The 20,434-nt window shown below is 39.4% G+C and overlaps 1 protein-coding gene across 2 annotated transcripts in view; it reads left to right on the top strand.

The window, feature by feature from the left end:
• The window catches only part of NFKB1 (nuclear factor kappa B subunit 1), a 113,610-nt gene that overhangs the window by 10,917 nt on the left and 82,259 nt on the right, over positions 1-20,434 (top strand). For both annotated transcript variants that reach the window (XM_070614147.1, XM_070614146.1), the window contains exons 2-3: positions 12,201-12,246; positions 16,263-16,338. In XM_070614147.1, coding sequence (XP_070470248.1) covers positions 12,208-12,246; positions 16,263-16,338 — 115 coding nt within the window. In that variant the 5' untranslated portion in view covers positions 12,201-12,207. The remainder of the gene's footprint in view (positions 1-12,200; positions 12,247-16,262; positions 16,339-20,434) is intronic.

Genomic DNA, 20,434 nt, shown 5'->3' with positions numbered 1-20,434 from the left:
AATGACATGTATCTATCATTATGGTGTCATACATTAGTATTTTTACTGCCCTAAAAATCCTCTGTGTACCGCCTATTCATGACCCCCAACCTACTCTATTTTTAGAGAAGAAGAAATCTGTAGAATTAGGATGTGGAAACCAAAGTTTCAGAACAATGTCCAGCGAGTCCAGTCCCTTTCTGATGCTACCTGAATGAAAGATCTCCAGCTTTTGGTAGATGTGCTGAATTGGCTTTTATGTGGAAATGGAAGGCAGCAATATCCCATGAGTGACTTCGGTAACGTGTAAGGTTTTATGTAATTTACTGTACTCTTTAGAGAACTTCTCTAGCTATACAAATTTTATATTCACCAGATTTTATCCTACTATAGTGTTAAAAAGAAACTTTACTTAGAACTGAATCTGCAATTTGAATATATGACTCTTAATATGATTAAAAAATGTTCAAAACATCTTTTTGATCCCATAAATTTCAGGCGTCTGTGATTAAGAAATGTTTGCCTATCATTATAGGCAAAGATTTGTTTCTTGTGGAACACTTTGGAATGCATTCTAGTTACTTCTCTAAGAAAACCTCCATCCTCCACGGTTGCAGTGGACATGATATAGCAAGAATTTAGAGGCTTCTTTCATACAGAGGAATGAGGTTATATTTACTGTTTCATTGATGCTAAGAGGCACCGCTCCCCAATTTAACATCTTGCCTTAGTCATATGTGTTTAAGGATTTTCTAGATATCCTTCTGTTATTGGTTTCTAATTTAATTTCATTGTGTTTAGATAACATATCTGTATGCTTTCACTTCTTTGAAATTTATTGACACTTGTCTTATGGTCCAACATATAGTCTATCTTGGTGAATGTTCCATGTGCACATGGAAAGAATGTGTATTCCTCAGTGATTGGTGGAGTGTTGTACACATGCACTTAGGTTAATTTGATTGATGGTTTTGTTCCTACATTTTCTGTACTCTTACTCATGTTCTGTTAATTACTTTTATCAGTTACTGAGAGAGGAGTGTTAAAAGTCTTAACTATAATTGTGGGTATTTCTTCCATTAGTTCTGCCACGTTTTTGCTTCGTGTATTTTGAAGGTCTGTTAATATGTACATAACATTAAGATCATTCTTAATGTTTTTCCAGGCTGAATTGATCCTTTTATTCTTATGAAATGCTCCTCTTTGTCCGTGGTAATATTTCTTCTCTTGAAGTCTACAGTATCTGATATTTTAATGTAGCCTGCTTTTTTATGTGTAGTGTTTCTGTGGTATAACTGGCATAACTCTTCATCCTTATACTTTTAAACTATCTGAGTCTTTAATATTAAAGTGTAATTCTTATGAAAAGCATATGTTGGGTCTTGCTTTTTTGTCCAGTCTGACCGTCTCTACTTTTTTTATAGGTGAGTTTAGTTCATTTCCATTTAATGTAATTATTGATACAGTTGGGTTTAAGCCTATCATCTTGGTAATTGTTATCTGTTTGTGCCATCTGTTCTTTATTCATTTTTTTCCTCCTTTCCTGCCATCTTTTGAATAAATCAAGTTTTTTTTTTAATTCTGTTTCGTCTCCTTCATTGGCTATTTTTTAAAGTGGTTGCTTTAGGGATTACAGTATGCTTCCTTTAGTCTACCATGAATTAATACTGGAGCGTTTCTTGTATAATGTAAGAACTTGACAATGATATATGTTATACATTCCGAAATACACTGTATTTATTTTTGAATAGTGAACAAAAGAAAAATGTCTTATACTTAGCCACATATTCATTTTGGTGTTTTTCATTCCTTCATGTAGGTCCAAGTTCCTCTCTATTATCATTTCCCTTCAACATGAAGAACTTTCTTTAACATGTCTTTTAGCAGGCCTGCTGATGACAAGTTCTCACAGCTCTTGTCTATTTGAAAAATGTCAATTTCATCTTTATTTTTAAAGGATACTTTGCTGATATTGTTTCTGGTGAGAAGTCAGCCCTCATATTTATCAGTGTTCCCCCTTGTCCCTGGATGCTTTTAGGATTTTCTTTAGCATTTTTTAAAACAATTTGGCTATAATATGACTAAGCATGGTTTTATTCGTCTTTATCTAACATGGGAATCTTTGAGATTTTTGGGTCTATGGGTTGATTTTTTTCCATCACATTTGGGAAATTCTTGACCATTATTTATTCAAGCATTTTTTCTCTCTCCTCTCTGTTTCTAGGACTCTGAATTATATGCATGTGAGATCACTTGATGTTGTCTCATAGGTCACTGAAGGTGACAATCTCTTTCTGTCTTTTTCTCTGTGCTTCAGTTTGGATAGTTTTTATTGACCATTCTTCAAGTTTATTGATCATTTCTTCTACAATGTTCAATATACTGATAAGTCCACCTAGTGAAATTTCATTTCAGTGTAGAATTTTTCCCTTTTGTTTGTCTTTTTTAATAGTTTCCATTTCTTGGCTGAGATTCCCTATCTGTGAAATCATTGTGTCTATGTTTTCCTTTACATTCTCAAACATGTTTCTATCAGTGGTTTTAAAGTCATTGCTTGCCAGTTCCATCATTTGTGTCATTTTTTTCCTTCTGAATCATATTTTCCTACTTATTTGCATGTTTTGTCATTTTTTGTTGTGCATTGTGGATGGTACAGTGTACAGAGTATAGATATTTGTCTTCCTTTATTTATTTTCATTTATTTATTTATTTTTAAAGATTGGTTCCTGAGCTAACATCTGTTGTCAATCTTCTTTTTTTTCCCCCTTCTTCTCCCCAAAGCCCCCCAGTACATAGTTGTATATTCTAGTTGTGAGTGCCTCTGGTTGTGCCACGTGGGATGCCACCTCAGCATGGCCTGGTGAATGGTGCCATGTTTGCACCCAGGATCTAAACCAGTGAAACCCTCGGCCACCGAAGTGGAGTGTGCAAACTTAACCACTCAGCCACAGGGCCAGCCCCTTTGTCTTCCTTTAAAGTGTTGAGTTTTGTTGTAACAGACAGTAAATTTACTGGTGGATCACCTAGTTTTGTTAAAATGGGTTTAGTGTAGCCCTATTCTAGGGTATGTCCCTTACTCCCATTGCATGGTCTTTCTGGGGTCACAACTGAATGCTCAGATTGTTCACTGATGTCTGTTCACCCTGGATGATTGGAACTTCAGTGTCTCTCACAAGTTCCAGGAATTTCTGGAATCTCCATTCAGCTCTTAGATCTTCAGCAGCTGTTTTCTAGTAGGCTTTGCCGAGTCTTGTCCTGCACTAGTGCAGCTTAGTATTTGGCCAGTGACTAGAGCTGACCCCTGTGCAGTTTTCCAAGCCTTCCTCTGTGTGAATCCCTCCTTTCTGATCCCCCGCCTAGTGAGATTGCTCTCTCTGTTTGGGCTCTCCCTCCTTGTGTCATGGTTTGGAACATGCCCTCAGTCAAAAAGGAAGTTTGGTGCTCCCCTCAAGTGTTTCCATTCTCTTATGGTGTACAGCCCTGTTCTGTCTCTTATCCAGTGTCTTAAATTATTGCTTCAAGTATTTTGTATAGTTTTACAGTTGAGTATGACAAGGGGGCAAGTTCAATAATTGTTACTCTGTCTGGACTGAAACCAGAAGTTCACATTTTGACAAATCTGAAATTGTGATTTTTTTACCATTAGTGCAATATTAAAGAAGTACATAGTGTTTGCTAATTTGGCAATACAAAGAGCAGACTCTCATATCTACTTTTTAGGCATTTATGTCCACTTAAGAAGATGGTAAATGTACAGATAAAGTTAAATTGCAATAGAGCAGTATGTTTTCAAGTGTAAAATCGCCAATACACCTACGTGTTATAGCCCTTAAGTGGACTGCATAGCTATGGGTTACAGGGGAAAGACAGGGTTTCTTGGCAGAGGTCAGATTTGAGTAGAGGCTTGAGGTGTGGGTAATATTTAAGTAGGAGAGAGGCATTTCAGGATGAAGAGTATACTATGAACAAATAGAAAAGATGGAAACAGGAAGGCTTTTTTGTTTTTAAAGGTTGACACCTGCACTAACATTTGTTGCTAATCTTCTTTGTTTTTTCCTTCTTCTCCCCAAAGCCCCCCAGTACATAGTTGTATATTCTAGTTGTAGGTCCTTCTGGCTCTTCAAGCCACCTCAGCATGGCGTGATGAGTGGTGCTAGGTCCGTGCCCAGGATCTGAACTGGCGAAACCCTGGGCTGCCAAAGCAGAGTGTGCACACTTAACCACTGAGCCACAGGGCCAGCCCCAAGGAAGGCATTTTTGAATGATCTATCTGCCTATGGTAGAGGGTTTGGGTTAGGATATTAATCGGTGATGCTTATAATATAATGTGATTTAATATAATATAATATGCTGAGTGGTGGGTTTCAGTTTTGTCTTATAAGTAATATGGTAATAATGTGAAAGATGCTTAAGGAAGAAGAAACCAGTGAGGGAGAACAGTAGGGAGTCCGTGATTGTTATCAAGAGGTCAGGCGATAAAAGCTTAACTAGGGTGTAACAGTGGAAATGGAAAGGAGGGGCAGACACGAGGAATAATACAAAGAAAAATCAGCAGAAATTGTTATTGCCCGGGTATGTGTGAGATAGGAAGAGGAAAAAGGTGGCTGAACTTTTGACCCTGAGTACCTGAGAGAATAATATATTGGCAGAAATTGAGGAGTAAAGAATGGAGTCCATCAAAACACAAGTGATAAATTTGGTTTTAGATACTAGAGAATTGAAGGGATTAGAAACACTATTAACTTGCTTTACAGTGGTATCACTGCTTAAAATTAGCAGCAATTTATTAATATTTACATTTTGAAGGTTTTAACAGTACTAATTTTATTTTTGTTTATACTACAGTGTTTTTGGCTAATGTGCTTGTTTCTTTTGTTCAGTTGGGAACTGAGTAAGCCAATAAAGTAAAAGTGAGTACAGAGGCAGCTCTGAATAGGACACTAACAAAGAAAGTGTAATTACTGAATTACCAAGATAACTAACCCCTGCCCCACTACCCTCCATTCTCATGACATTTATCATGTGGCATTGCTTCTGCCTACTTGTCTTCCTTCTTACTAAAGTGTTGTATTAGTTAGCTTTTGCTGCATAAAAAAATCATAGCAAAGCTAATTAAAACACAAGCGTTTGTTATTTCTCCCAGTTGGGTGGGCTGTCTAGGTCATCTGGTCTGAGCTGGCTCTGCTGATCTCTGAAGTCATTTGGCTGAGCTGCAGTAGGACATCCCCTCTCTGCTCCATGTGGTCTGTCATCCTCCAGTGAGCTAGCCCAGGTTTGTTCACACAGCACCAGTGTTCCAAGAGAACAAGAAAGGCGGTTACAAGGCCTCTTGAAACCTGCATTTAAAGCTCACACTTCTGTCTCATTCTATTGCTCAAAGCAAGTTACAGGCCTGCCAAGATTCAAGGGATGAAGAAATAGATTTTTCCTTTTTTTTGTATTATCTTTTTTATTTTTTAAAGATTGGCACCTGAGCTAACAACTGTTGCCAATCTTTTTTTTTTTTCTGCTTTTTTCTCCCCAAATCCCCCAAGTACATAGTTGTATATTTTAGTTGTGGGTCCTTCTAGTTGTGGCATGTGGGACACCGCCTCAGCATGGCCTGATGAGTGGTGCCATGTCTGCTCCCAGGATCCGAACCAGCGAACCCTGGGCCGCTGAAGCAGAGCGTGCGAACTTAACCACTCGGCCACCAGGCTGGCCCCAAATCATTTGTTTTTAAAGATCAGCACCTGAGCTCACATCTGTTGCTGACCATCTTCTTTTTCTTTTTTCTTCTCCTTCTTCTTCTTCTCCCCAAAGCCCCCTAGTACATAGTTGTATATTCTAGTTGTAGGTCCTCCTGGCTCTGCTACGTGGGACACTGCCTTAGCATGGCTTGATGAGCGGTGCCATGTCCGCACCCAGCATCTGAACCAGCAAGACCCTGGGCCACCAAAGTGGAGCACGTGAACTCAACCATTTGGCCACAGGGCCAGCCCCTAGGTTTTACCTTTTGTTGGGTGGAATTGCAAGAAGTTTCGTCCATTGCATTCAATCTACCACGACTGTAAGCTGTGTGAGTAGAGAGGTGACATCACTCTTACCTACTTTGCTGTCTTTGGTAACTGACACCTAGTAGGCCTAAATATTTTTTTAATGGATGACTAAGTTAACGAAGGGAGGAAAGTATTCAAGGAGCATTTCAATATACCTTAGTTTAAAAATAAATACTTACTTGTATCATACCAGTAGTGACTATGGTGTTTCCATGGACATGTTTCAGAGAGAATCTCTATTCTCCTTCTGTCATTTGAGATGGACCAAAGGAGATATTTAAAACAAAACAAAACAAAACATAACCACCACTTGAGTTAACTTTGTTTGGTATTTTTACCTTCACCTTTGATTGTCTCAAGAAGAACTCGCTTGAGTTTTGTGCAATCTCGCAGTCCTATTCTGTTTTCCAGGCAATGCTGTGGGTAGACTAGCTCCAACCTGAACATTCAGGAGACCTGTGTATGCTGTGTTACAATAACTGAGGTTGTAAGTCAAGGAGGCGAATGGCTTTTACCTCTTAGACAAGTGAGTGAACCACAGTTGGTAGAGTCCTGTTAGCCGGTACTGCTCTGTCAACCTGAGCAAATGACTTACTCTAACTAAACCTCAGTTTTCTCATCTGGGACAATATTTTTCACGATTATTGTGAGAATTAAGTGAAATATGTGAAGTACTAGCTATAATTCCTGACTCCTGGGGGGCGGTCAATAAAGTTTGGTTCTTTCTCCGTGTGAACCACAGCACTGTCATGATGTGATGTGTTCATCATGGTTTCTCGTCCTTGCCATTATTGATATTTGGGATCGGATGCTTCTTTGTTGTGAGGGACTGTCCTATGCGTTATAGGATGTTTAGCAGCATTTCTAACTTCTACACACTAGATACAGTATGACCATCCGTCTAGTTGTGACAGCTAAAAATGTCTCCACACATTGCCAAATGTCCTTGGAGGCCAAATGCAAACGTTTTATTCAGCAGTGATAAGGATAGGAATGGGGGGGAATGTAGCAGTGTACCCATAAATGTAGGATGGGAAAGAAATTAAAATCGTTGATTCTTCTAAGAATGCCTAAAACTTTTGCTGTCTCTCTTACTTTTCCTATAATTTATCTTAAACATTTTGTTTAGGATGCTAATAAAATGGCTAACGTTTGCTATGTATCCCTCACTGTGCTAATAAGCTTTGCATGAATTAATAGTTGAATGTTGTATATATATCTGCCCTCCCTATTAGATTGGCAGTCTGCTGTGAACAGGGACTTTGCCTTACACCAGCTCTAGGCACAGCGTATTTGTGCTTACTAGGTAGCTAATCTACATGTTACTTGGTCACATTGCACCCAAATGAAACAATAAGGAGCTGAAAATGGATGGGGGAGTAGAAAAACATGGAAAATGTATGTATCTAAATGTTGTAGGACACAAATATTGATTCTTTTTCAAAAACTTTCAGGAATCACTTATTCCAAGAAAAGTAACTTAACCCACCATTAAATTTTCTTTCATCATCACCAAGCCAATATATCATCAGAAAAATGGAAACAAACTACTCCTTTAAAGTTAAATTTTTTCTGTTTTATTTATTATGAAGAGGATTCCAGTAGTACTTAGAAATTTTTGACTCATTCATACTTAATGTTTTATTCACCACGTCATTAATTGTTAAAAATGTTAGAGTTAAACTTTAAATTCAGGACAGGATTTGATTTTCTTGTTTTTCCTATAAAAATATATATTTCCAATTACATAATTGAGCTAGAAAATTAAAACATAGAAATGTGTAACTTAAGGAGTAAAAGTCTCTGTGTTATAGATCTGAATTATTATTTTTAAAGTTGCACAATATATAACTGTATGAATGTAGCATAATTCTAATTAAACAATCTGCTATCAAAGGACATTTAAATTGTTTCCAGTTTTTGCTGCAGTGATTATCTTTGTTCTTATTGTTTTGCACACTTGCTCATATGACTCCTTAGTACAGATTCCTGGAAGTGGAACTGCAGAGTCAGAAGATGCGCTCATGGAGCGTTTCACTAGTATGTAGTACACATGTGCATATTCCTTACAGTACGTTTCTTCCAAAGCATTCCTGTATGAAGAGAGACTCTGGCATGTCCTTTCTCTTTCTCAGTTTATTATCCAACAGAGAAATGGTGAAAAGTCACTCTTTTTCTTGTAATTTCATCCTCACTGCTACCCAAGATAAGGTATTATAATTACATCTCAGTGGTGTCTGTTGTGGCTGAGTAGAATCTTGAAAACAGAGACACTTTATCTCTCTGATTCCCAATTGCACCCTCTGGATGGCACCTAAAATTCTGTTTTTCGAACTGCAGATTATGACCCATTAGTGGGTCATTTAATCATTTTAATGAGTTTGAAAAGTTTTTGTTTTTTTAAAAAATGAAATCTAATAGAATAAAAAGAATATGCTTTCTTACAGTGGGCCCTGGTCCAAAGTGTGAATATGTCTGATCCTAGCAAATTTCCCCAGGTACAAGGAGGGGAGCCCCCCAGTTCCATCCCTAGTGGCCCAGCCCTGTGGCCCTGGTCTTGCTGCCTTCACTAAACGCTCCTTGTCCTTCCCTGGGATGTGAGTGGGGGGATTGTCACGGGTGTGCAGAAAATAAACCATTGAGGCATTTGATGTAGAACTCATCACATACTCAGAATTTCGCCAGTTAGAATGTGTGTCTCTCGTGTGAGAAATACAGACCTTTTACTGGAGAAGGTATTTTATTTATTGCTAGCTAGCTACATCTTCTATTTCTCTTTCCCCGTGTGAAAATGTTCCTGAAAGCCTCACGTTGCGGAGAGGTGCAGAGCTTGGCCCATCTTCTCGTCAGTCGGCCCAGTCCCTCCCTTTGTGTTTCAGGCGCCTTCCTCAAAAGCACAGAACTGTGAAGGGAAAGTGAGGGGACCCGCTGGGGGAGCAGGGGGGCAGAAGGGGCTTTCCCTGGTCTTTCCTCATGCTCCAGTGCCAGAGGCTTAGTTGGTATTTCAAAATTTTGAAGTAAAACCTGCTTTTACAATTAATGCAAATATTACTCAGTGATTCATCCTTTCCAAATAATTCTTGGTTTCTTTTGACATTTTATTTTTAAATTGTGAGTTAACATTGACATCACTCCAGGGTTACTGTTACCTCAGCTCTTCACAGGGGACATAACAGTCTCACAAAGGCTATAAGGGTCAGAGTTTAACCGTCACCTGTCTCTTGGGCTGTTTTTGGGCTTTTAAAACTGGTCTTTTGTCACACACGTGTGCATAGGTCCAGGGAGATGTGGGAGGAGGACTGTGTTTAATTAGGTGTCTGCCCGGTGCCCCCAGATCAGAGATCTGCAGTAAGGTTTGAGCTACAGTGGTGGTGCTGACGCCATCCCCGCAGGGGCTCCAGGGAAGAAGGTTTAGTTGAGGTTTTTAAATTAGGGTGAGGGCTGCTTTATATTAAATCCATCCATTCGAAGGTTAGAAAACCATCCGCAGGTTTAAATTTTGTATACACATATGTATTTTTAAATACATAAATTTATTTAGTGAGTGGAGTACAGCTGCTGAGCGGGTTCTGTCAGTGACAAGTCAGCAGTCTTACCGAAAGCCAAAAAAATGTTCTTACTATTTCTCTTGGAGGTCTGGGCTCCTGTGGTGTTCTAAGAATAAGAATTTTTTAAATTTTTTTAAGACAAACGTGCTGTTTTTATTTATTTCTTCTCCTCAAAGCCCCCCAGTACATAGTTGTATATTTCAGTTGTGGATCCTTCTAGCTGTGGCATGTGGGATGCTGCCTCAGCATGGCCTGATGAGCGGTGCCATGTCCGCGCTCAGGATGGGAACCAGCAAAACCCTGGGCCACTGAAGCAGAGCACAAATTCAACCACTTGGCCACGGGGCTGGCCCCTCCCACCCCCTTTTTTTGAGGAAGATTAGCCCTGAGCTAACATCTGCGGCCAATCCTCCTCTTTTTGCTGAGGAAGACTGGCCCTGAGCTAACATCCGTGCCCATCTTCCTCTACTTTATATGTGGGACGCCTGCCACAGCATGCCTTGACCAGCGGTGCCATGTCTGCACCCGGGATCCGAACAAGGGAACCCCAGGCCACCGAAGCAGAATGTGCACACTTAACCGCTGTGCCACTGGGCCGGCCCAAGAATAAGAATTTTTGACATGGAATGTTGTAACTGGTTTTAGCACTGTATTTCAGTGTAACACAATATTTTACTAGTATTCACATAACTGAAAATTATGCTAATAATTCTTAATAGAGATATGTACCTAAGTACATATAAAAATCTACATTTACAGAAAGTTACAATTTAGGTGATTTGTTCTTTGAGTCAGCATTTATTAGCTAACTAACATTCTGAGCTCAGCAAAATCCTACCCTTTTCAAAGGTCCATCCCATCAGAATCTCTGATTTTACAGATGAGGAAACCAAGGCCACAGTGAGGGTTGTTGTGTGTCCAGTCGCACACCCAGCGGTGGCAGAACTCTTGAATTTCCAGTGACTTAGTTCGTCTTTACTGTATCAGATCAATTTTCCCTTTTTTAACTACTTGTCTTAATCGATTGCAGCTGTTTGTAAATCCTCAGTGTAATTCCTTGTTTTAGACTGACGTTCCCTGCAAATCCGCGTGCACTTCTTGTTCTTACGGGACTCCGGGCTGCCCTCTTCCCTTGCCTTGCGGTTGGACTCTACCCCACCAGGTGTCGTCCTTGAGGCTTTCTCACTCTCCCAGCCACACAGGGCCCTGCAGGAGAGGGTTTCATTGGAAATCAGGGTCCTCTTTGGAGGACTTTGTCCTTTTTGGAGTTTTAGGTGGTGTCTTCATTAGGATAACGGCCAAACTGCTTTAACAAGGAGACCCGACAGCACGCTGGGTTAGAACAAAGAAGTGTGTTTCTTTCTCACGTCGCCACCATGTTAGCTGCCATTCATCACCATCTGTGTGGTAGGAGCTGGGTCTTCTCAGTGTCTCGGTTTTATCCAGCCTGAAAGAGAAAAAACAAAGGCACAGAGGAAGGATGTCAGAGCCTTCAGCCCAGACCTAGAAGTGGCACGTTCCACGGGCCAGCGTTTCATCAAATGGCCATCCCTAACTCCAGGGAGGCATGGGGCGCCCTCCCTCTGGATGGCGTGGGCAAGCGGCAGCTCCATCACTGGGGAGGAGGCGAGAGCAGACTGGGTGACAGCTGACATTCTCAGTTCCAGGTCCAAGTGCCCTTGAGCACTTTATAGACTGCATGAAAAAAAAATGAAAAATTTGCCTCAGGAACTAATATTTGCTTTCAGCTTTGGTTTTTTTTTTTTATCTTCTAATTTTTTCATACAGTATACGTAAAATTTGATCTAAGTAAATTTAAATAAAATTAACCTATATTTGAAATAACGATAAGGATATTTCTTAAGTAAATAAATCCAAAATGATGTGTGATTTTAGATACTGTTTGTATCTGACCATGTGGTTCTTCACTTTTCTCAGGGCCTCTGGATAGTAGAAGTTGGCGAAGCCCAGCAGTGTCTTAATATCTCGCTGGGGTTGATTAAATCTGAGACGAGAGCCTCGATAATAAGGGCTCTTCTTTTTGTGTCTTTTGATTGTGCTTTCACTAGTGTAGCGCTTCTGCACCGCTTTGACAGTGGCAGGAAATGGCCTGCTGGAGGGCAGTACTGAGCGGCTCGCGCAGCCGTCCTCCCCTTGTGCTGCGCAAAGATGACAGCAGAATGACCCCTCTGAGTTTCTCAACTCAAGCAGTGTGTAGACATCCTGGAGACAGTTCTAGGGGTGTCACAGCATCATGAGGGTTGAAAAATAATCTCCACGCAGAGCTAAGACTGTAAATCCTTGAAGGCTAGATGGTGACAAAAAGAAATGGCGTCTCAGAATGCAAGTGTGCATGATTCTTATGCAGAGGATGCAGATTAGTTGCACCAAACTCCAGGACACTGATGTGAGCTTGGCATGAAGGTTTTATGTTATACGTAAGTGGTAATTCCTTGATTATGCAAGCTTCTGCTGTTAGATTTAGATTCCAAAAAGGAACCACACCACGGGCAAACTCTTTAGAAAAGGGTTATATTTGGTTACTGGAGTAATACAGCTTACTCCTGCGCGTTGGAATTTTTAAGTTCATTGCAGTCTTACAGTGGTTTTATTTATTTATTTTTTTGATTTGCAGCTCCAGAATGGCAGAAGACGATCCATATTTGGGAGGTCATGAACAAGTAAGTGTTAGAATCTCACTGACAATTTTTTGTAAATGTATTCACATTTTAAAATATACAGACGTAACTATAGTAAATGTCAGGAAAACTCTAAAATTGGTAAAACTTTGTAAAAATTGTTTTGGCAGTTTCCCTGTTGCTCCGTGTAAGGTCAGAGAGGACAAGTTATGTAAAATGAGTAACTTAAAGCCTGCTGTCATACACATTGTTGCATAAAACTTATATGTGCTACAGGTCAAATGATAACTCCTGTGTTAGTTTCCTAGGCCTGCTGTGACAAATTATCACAAACCCTGTGGCTTAAAACACAGAAATATATTCTCTCACAGTCTGGAGGCTAGAGGTGCAAAATCAAGACAATGACAGGGTTCGTTCCTTCTGGAAGTTCTCAGGGAGAATCTCCTCAGCCTCTCCCCTGGCCTAGGGGCGGCCGGCAGTCCTTGGCGCTCCTGGGCTTGTGGCTGCATCGCTCCAGCACACGGCCTTCTTCCCTGTGTATCTGTATCCAGATCGCCTTCTTTTTTCTCTTATACAGGTGCCAGGCTGGATGTAGGGCCTACCCTTCAGTAGAACTTTACCTTAACTTGATTGCATCTCCAAAGACCCTATTTCTAAGACAAGTCACATTCACAGATACTAGGGGTTAGGACTGGAACATATCTGTATTGAGGGGGACACAAAATATTTAAAACTCACCTAATGAGGAGGCAGATTGGTGTAGTGAAAAGACCTTTGGACTTAGAACTGGAAGGTTGTTATGTAAGAGCTGGTGCTACTGATGAGCTCTTAAAACCTGAGGAATCACTTAGCAGCACCCCGCCCCCCCCAACATCCTCACTTTTCTCATTTGCAAACTAGGAATGCCAGCTCCACACCCACAGGGGTGCTGAAATGACTTAATGGGCAATGAATCTGCTTTGGGAGCATAGAACTGTTCATTATCATTATATTAGCAGTTATGAAGAGATATCAATGTCCTGTTTTACTTTTTCTCCTAGTTTTTTACTTTGAAAAATTTCAAGCCTATAAAAAGTTTGAATAGTCCAACAAATCTTTGTTGATTATTAATATTTTGTTTTTCTCTCTCTATATATTATATTTACACATATCATATATATAGATATTAAATGAACCATTTGAAAGTAATTTTCAGGCTGTAGGGTAATTCCAATGGCAATATTCAGTTTTTAAGGTAACGATTTTTAAGAAGTAATTTAAAATACTGATATTTGTTTATCCATCAGCTGTACATTAAGGCATTACTATGTACCAGGGCATTGGCTAAGGAGGGACGCAGAAATCAGTGATGTGTGGACCCTCAGTTCAGGAAGCTGCCATTCTCCTAGGAGAGACAGGGAGATGAAGAGTTGCCGGTGGTGATGAGTGCTGTCGTGCTGGCCTGCATAGAATCGGTCGGAAACGTTGAGTGGATCACTGTGTTCCCCGGGGGAAGAGCGGGGTTGTGGAGGACTTCCAGATACAGGCTGAGATTTGGAAGATGTACTTTGCCAGGCTAGACAAGGAGAGGGGACCCTAGGCACCAGGACACCGTGGTCCAGGATTTGTAATCATTTCACACTTAATCTTTAGTAGCAAAAACCTAAAAGATGGATTTGCCAAGTTTACACATGCAAGAATCAGTTGGAAAGATAAAACCAAGAGTGAAGTACTTTTTAAGGGGTCAAGTATTGCTTCTTTAAATAAAATAGACTTGGATAGCATGCATTACTCTTGATAATGTTCTGATTGATTGAGAAAGAATGAGTATGCATTGCTTTTCATATTAAGGTGCTTCTTTTGAATCTTATTGTAAAAATGGTGATATAGGATAAATCTAGAAACATTTTCTTTGATTACACCATGAAAGACATTGGGCTACTCATATTATCAAAAACCTATGTTTTACCTTTTGCTTTTAATATGCTATCTCTAACAATTAAAGGCAAACTCTAACCAGCATTAAGGTTGTTTCTGCCTGTTTTAGACCATGCTTTCCTGTCTGTGTACAGGAAATCTTATCAACAAGAGATGGTCCTTTGTGCCACACAAGAGTAGAAGCTGCTGAAAACATTCATTTCGAAAGCTTTTCTTCTGTGGGCATTTTGTGATCATCAGCAATAGGGGTGGGGCATGCTCTGATATTTCCATTTTTGAGGGGAGAGGTCTTTGAATTTTGGTGGCTTTTTTTCTTGTCTCAAGCTTAGTGTGTACGTTTTCTGAAGTCTACATGTCCTCAGTGAGGTATCCTCAGTGTTTTAGTGTATTCTGGAATGAGCTTTCCACCCCTCAGCTAGTATGCACTGCAGGCTGCAGCTCAGCACAGCTTCCCTCTTAGTCTGGAGAGGAGTGTCTCTCTCCTAAGATCAGTGCTTTTGCCCCCCAACCTGTCCTTTTAGCCGCCTTCAGGACCAGAGGAAAGGTTTCCTCTGCTAGGTCATCTTTTCTGCTCTGAGACTCTCTGCTCTGAGAACACTCTCTGTAAGGTGGGGCCCCTTTTTACGAGAACATGTTTTTTCATTCCTATATTTCCTTTTCAGCAAACAATGAATAGTATAGCTGAACTTTGAAGCACTGAAGTGGAGCACATTTATTGTTCCTCAACTGAAAATTTGCCTACCTCACAACTGGATGTGAAGTGTTCTTCATTTAAACACTGTGTTTCTTACTCTTGCTTTAACTAGGCATACCAGGTTCTTAGGTACTCAAGAACTTCCAATAATACGCTAACAAAGAAAAGGAGTAGATTGTAATACTGGTTACTTTTTTAAAAAATACCACCTCCACATACTTAGTAACTAGCATATCATAAAAAATGAAATATGGTTGGTTTCTGTGCTGTCCACAGACATTTCAAACAGATGACTTATTTAGCTCGAAACGAATACCAAGCTCAGAAATATGAATTTGAAGTCCTGAATAAAGTCATTGGAAAGAAAAATTTTTTCTTGGGATTAGTAATTTATCAAAGTAGAATATAATTCAATCAAAATATATTGCATGCCCACTGTATTAGTTTTATGTTGGTGCTGTGACAAATTACCACAAATTTAGTAGCTTAAAACAACACAAATGTATTCTATAATCTGGAGGTCAGAAGTCTAAAATCAAGGTGTTGGCAGGGCTCTTGTCCTTCTGGAAGCTTCCATTTCCTTGCCTTTTTGATCTTCTAGAGGCTGCCTACATTCCTTGGCTTGTGACCCCCTTCCATCGCTCCGACCTCTTGCTTCCATTGTCGCATCTGCTGCTATTCACTGATGTCCTGCGTCGCTCTTATCAGACCCATCTGGATAATCCAGGATAATCTCCTCATCTCTATGTTTTTACCTTAAGAACATCTGCAAAATCCTTTTGCTCCATGAGGTAGTAGTCACAGATCTGAGGACTAGGATGTGGATGTCTTTGCAGGGAACCGTTATTCAGCCAACCACACCCACTAAATTCCAGGTATTTGGCATTGTGTTAGGTAGAAAAAAAAGTGAGGGAGCCCAGTGCTCAGTCATCTGCTCCTTGGTCTATAAGTTATATTTTCAATTTTTCTGTAAATTCTTCTAGGGCTGCTGTCTAATTCTTTCAGGTCCTGGAGTTGCATGTCTAGAGTAGCGGTTTATTTATGGTCATAAAAGAAACAGATTTCTAGGATTATATTCTTATGCTTGTATGTCTAAGGAGTACAAGCTTCAGATCATTCATTCACCAATTGTCTGTTGTATGATCAACATGCGCTGGGCCATGAAGGTAGATGGTGAGCAGGCGGTAGCAGGTCCTCAGCTCTGTGGCCGTCCCCCTCAGTCCCTTTGTCACGTGAACAGCCCAGCCCTGTGAGGAGTGCCATACACATGAGGGTTAGCTGGGTCTCATGAAGGTGTTTTCAAAATCATGATTTGAAATATTTTCAGATTTTTGTTGTTGGCTGTAGTTTTTGTTCCTGTAATTAAGTGTTAGGTGTTCCAACCTCAAATTTTTAATACAGTGTTGGAAAAATAATGATTGAAATATTTAAATTTTCTTTTTTACAGATGTTTCATTTGGAGTCTTTGAATCATACAATGTTTAATCCCGAATTATTTACACAAGAGGTGTCACTACCCACAGGTAAGAACTCCTCATCCCTGTTGGCCTGTTGTTTTGCTTCCATCTTTTTTTTTAATTCAGGATTTGCTAACAGTCTCTTTTAGAAAGTCAGATGTACTTGAAGGGAAGTGGCACTTTATGTTTTACAAGCCAATCTTTCAGTATACTTTCTTGAAATCTATTTGCACAAAAATCTTTCACCCAAATTACCCACCGCATGACTTATAATTGTTGCTGGTATCTGCTAGGACAGCTCAGAAGGAATTTCTTTACTCAGTGTAAGGATTTTCCTTTTCACCCAATCTTACTATTTTGGGGTTCCTTTAAACTCCCCTTTGCTTTGTCCCAGATGCAGGCAGTGTCGATTCCTTAGATCTATTCCAAAAACACTTATTTGAGCGCCTGTTGTGTGCCTAGCAGTATGCCAGGCACTGGGGAAAACGTGTACAGAAATCAGAAAGATCGTCGCAGTAGCCAAATCATCTTTGTAAAAAGCTTTTAGCTGTACATTCTGACCAATTGGATAAAACTCATGATAACGATCCTTCCTTCTAACATGTAAACATTGTTTACTCTCATGTGAGTGATTAAAAACATCAATTCATTTAGTCTCTTTTTATTGATTGATGTGTACGTAAACTCAGGATAGTGGCTCTTTTTACGTGCTCCTCACATCACCAGCGGAAATTCACAGATGTTCAGAGGCAGTGTGAATAAATGATGGAAGTTGAATAAAACAGAGAGTTTTGTAATCAGTGAAGTGGACATCAACTATTCTGTATACCATGGACTCGCTTCTCTTCCTTGGGAGACTTTATGCCATTTGTATCATTCTCATTTAAAATTATTGCTACTCTGGCACTTACTTTTCATTTTTTTAAATCAGAATGTTTTTATGCATTTTTATCTCTATTATCTCTAGGAGTTCATGGGAGGGAAAAAATAAATCTGCTATTCCTTCACCTTCACTAACAGGAGTTGTATTGCTGAGGCCTTTTTCTCTCTTTGCCTCAAAACCTAGTTTGTAGGCCACGGTCTCTGAGATCTCGGGAAGTGCTGTCCACTTCGAGCCCTGGCTCAGCTTCCTGTGAACAAGTCAGTGTCTTGGTAGCTTCTGTGTTTCCTGTGAATCTTTTATTCTGGTGTTCAAAGTATTTCTCTTAGTACTAATGCTTCGTTGAAAACATAAGAACTTGGTTCTGTGCTCAGGAAACATACATACACGTTTCCATTCAATGCCTTGGAGATGCCAAACAGTATCCTGAGACAGACACTTTCTTAATGTTTTTATTTCATCAAGTTTACAGAGATAGAAATAAGATTACCCTAAGAACCACCTCAGTAAATATTCTCTGGTCAGAGCTTCATGTTGTAGAAATTATTTTGCCGTAATATTAGAAGAACTTTTAAAACTATACCTCAGAATCTTATTTTTCAGTGATTACCTCACCATTTTTATTGTTATAGTCTTCCCTCTGGGTTGCAGTGGTGTAGTCCAATCTTTACAATCCGAGATGTCTGGGTGTTTTATTCACATTTTAAAGGGGTAGAGAGGTTATGTAAACCAATATTAGCTTTTAATTTTCATATAGACTTTTATCTCCTATATTTCTTGAAATCTAAAACCGTGAGTAGCTCTATGACTTGTTGAAAACTCTATGGGGTGTGGTACAATGTTAGGCCTGCAACATTACGCTGCAATTTAATGTTGTCTACATAGTGAGATGTCACTTCGTGTCAAAGTAGACAAAAGAAAATTGACAGTAAAACAAATATACGCATAGCAAATCTAATTTTCTAGTTGATTTAACTTTTGAGTGTGTTCCCTGAAAGAGAAAAATGACCCCATTTCACTAATAAAATTTCCAAACGTTGGAATTTCACATATTTAAAGGAAATTAAATGATACAGCAAAAAACAAAAAATAGTAAGACTTCAAGTTTTTTTAGAAGAGTTAATAATAATGAGAGACTTGAAGTTTAATGTAAATGTGCCCCAACTCACCTATGTTTTCCATGACATCCACATGTCCCTTTTTTAGAGGTTTCTCTTCTTGATATGTTCATTTAGCATTCTAGAGGGGATGTTTTTATGAGTAGATTTGTTACATTGTCTTACAGGCTGTATACTATGTGTATATACAGGCTATATATAATAGTGTGAAAATATTTCTATTTCTAATTGATTTTATTTCCTTATCAAAAATTAAATTCTAGCCATTTTTTGGAAATTGTAAATTGCCATTTCTTTGCTAAAAGTAGTTAAAATTGTCCAGGGATGAATTTCATACAGACAATGGAAGATAATTTACTTAAATTATACTCCATTGGCCAGTCACTACCCCTTTTTCCTTTCTTGTGTATATTTTGCTTCAAATTCAGTTATTTTTCAACTGTCTTCCCTGTAACTTTATTGAATAATAACAGAAAATAATTATACCTTTGTTTCCTCCAGTCCTCCTGCCTTATCCTGATTCATCATAATACTGAGAAGATAAAAATAAATTCTCTCTCAAGTTATAGTTTATTTTTAATTTTAAGCTGAAGGGCTAGCTCTTCTTTGTAACTTTATTTATCTAAAACAGTAGGTCTTGAACTTCTGACTAAGGGACAGTGAAGATTGAGATGGACACAGAAGCATTTGCCTAGAATTTTTTTAGTACCAAACATCTTAATTTACATTCAGACAAGTGAGAAACCCCTTATGCCTTTATTTATTGCAGAGCTATCGGTTATCACACCGTTGACATAAAAACCAGCTGGGAAGCTTAGGGGCTTTCTCATATTGAACACGTTTGTATTTATACTGTCAGAGGTTCTGATTTTCGTTTGAATTTCAAGTCAGATATAGTCAGTGTATGGATTAACCCTCTTGTTTTCTTTATGTTTTTATAAAAATTAATTGGCATGCAACTATCTTCAATTAAATTATTTTCAGGATTTTATAAAATGTTTGTGCCATTTTGGAATAGAGTTTATATGAGAGCCCAGTATTCAAAAGTTGTACGCATCGTCAGAAGCTACGGGTCAGTAGGAAAAGTCCACTGTGTCTGAGAGACCAAACTTAATTCGAGAGGGAGGGGGAACAAGCTAGCCGGTTAGGGAATGAGGCAGGACTTGTGGACTCAAGAAAGGGAAAGGAACAGAAAACTTTGTGTAAGGAAAAGCAGACGGCCTCAGATCACCTTCTGTGTGTTTCACACATGGAGGCTCCAGCTCAGTCCTTGTGATTTCACATTAACGCACATCCTCCTTGAGGAATGCAAGTCAGTGTCTAATCATGTGAAGGCAAAAGAAAATGTCACAGTGCCCAGGAAGTGGTTGCTTCTTTTAATTGGTATTTGTGTCATTTTAAAAAGGCTTTGTTGAGGGGCTGACCCCGTGGCCGAGTGGTTAAGTTCGCGCGCTCTGCTTCAGCTGCCCAGGGTTTTGCCGGTTCAGATCCTGAGCACAGACATGGCACCACTCGTCAGGCCATGCTGAGGCGGCATCCCACATGCCACAGCTAGAAGGACCCACAACTAAAAAAAATATACAACTATGTCCTGGGGGGCTTTGGGGAGAAAAAGGAAAAATAAAATCTTTTAAAAAAAATAAAAAAAAGCTTCGTTGAGCCAGCCCTGACACCTGGTGGTTCAAGTTTGCCGTGCTCCACTTCAGCGGCCTGGGATCCGTTCCCGGGTGCAGAACCACACCGCTCGTCTGTCAGCAGCCGTGCTGTGGCAGCGGCTCACATAGAAGAGCTAGAACGACTTACAACTAGATATACAACTATGTACTGGGGCTCTGAGGAGGAAAAAAAAAGAGGAAAATTGGCAACAGATGTCAGCTCAGGGCAAATCTTTCCCAGCAAAATAAATAAATGAATGAATAAAAATGCTTCATTAGTAGACAAGATTGTGAAGGCTGTTGATATCTTGATCCTTGCCAGACATCATGCCTTTTGTGGGACTGTGCAGTGTGCTGTCACCATTCAATGAAAGGGGTCATTGGTTGTGGTTCTCTAAAGGTTTAAAAGTGGTGTTAAAATGGGGATAAATTTAATATTCAAACAAAGAAGACAAATTAGATCCTTGTGTAATTTTAGCTGAAAACTTTAATTGGAACCTCTAAAACAT

The sequence above is a fragment of the Equus przewalskii genome, chromosome 3 (assembly GCF_037783145.1).
Source record: "Equus przewalskii isolate Varuska chromosome 3, EquPr2, whole genome shotgun sequence".
NCBI lineage: Eukaryota > Metazoa > Chordata > Mammalia > Perissodactyla > Equidae > Equus > Equus przewalskii.
This window is presented reverse-complemented; position numbering and strand designations above follow the sequence as displayed.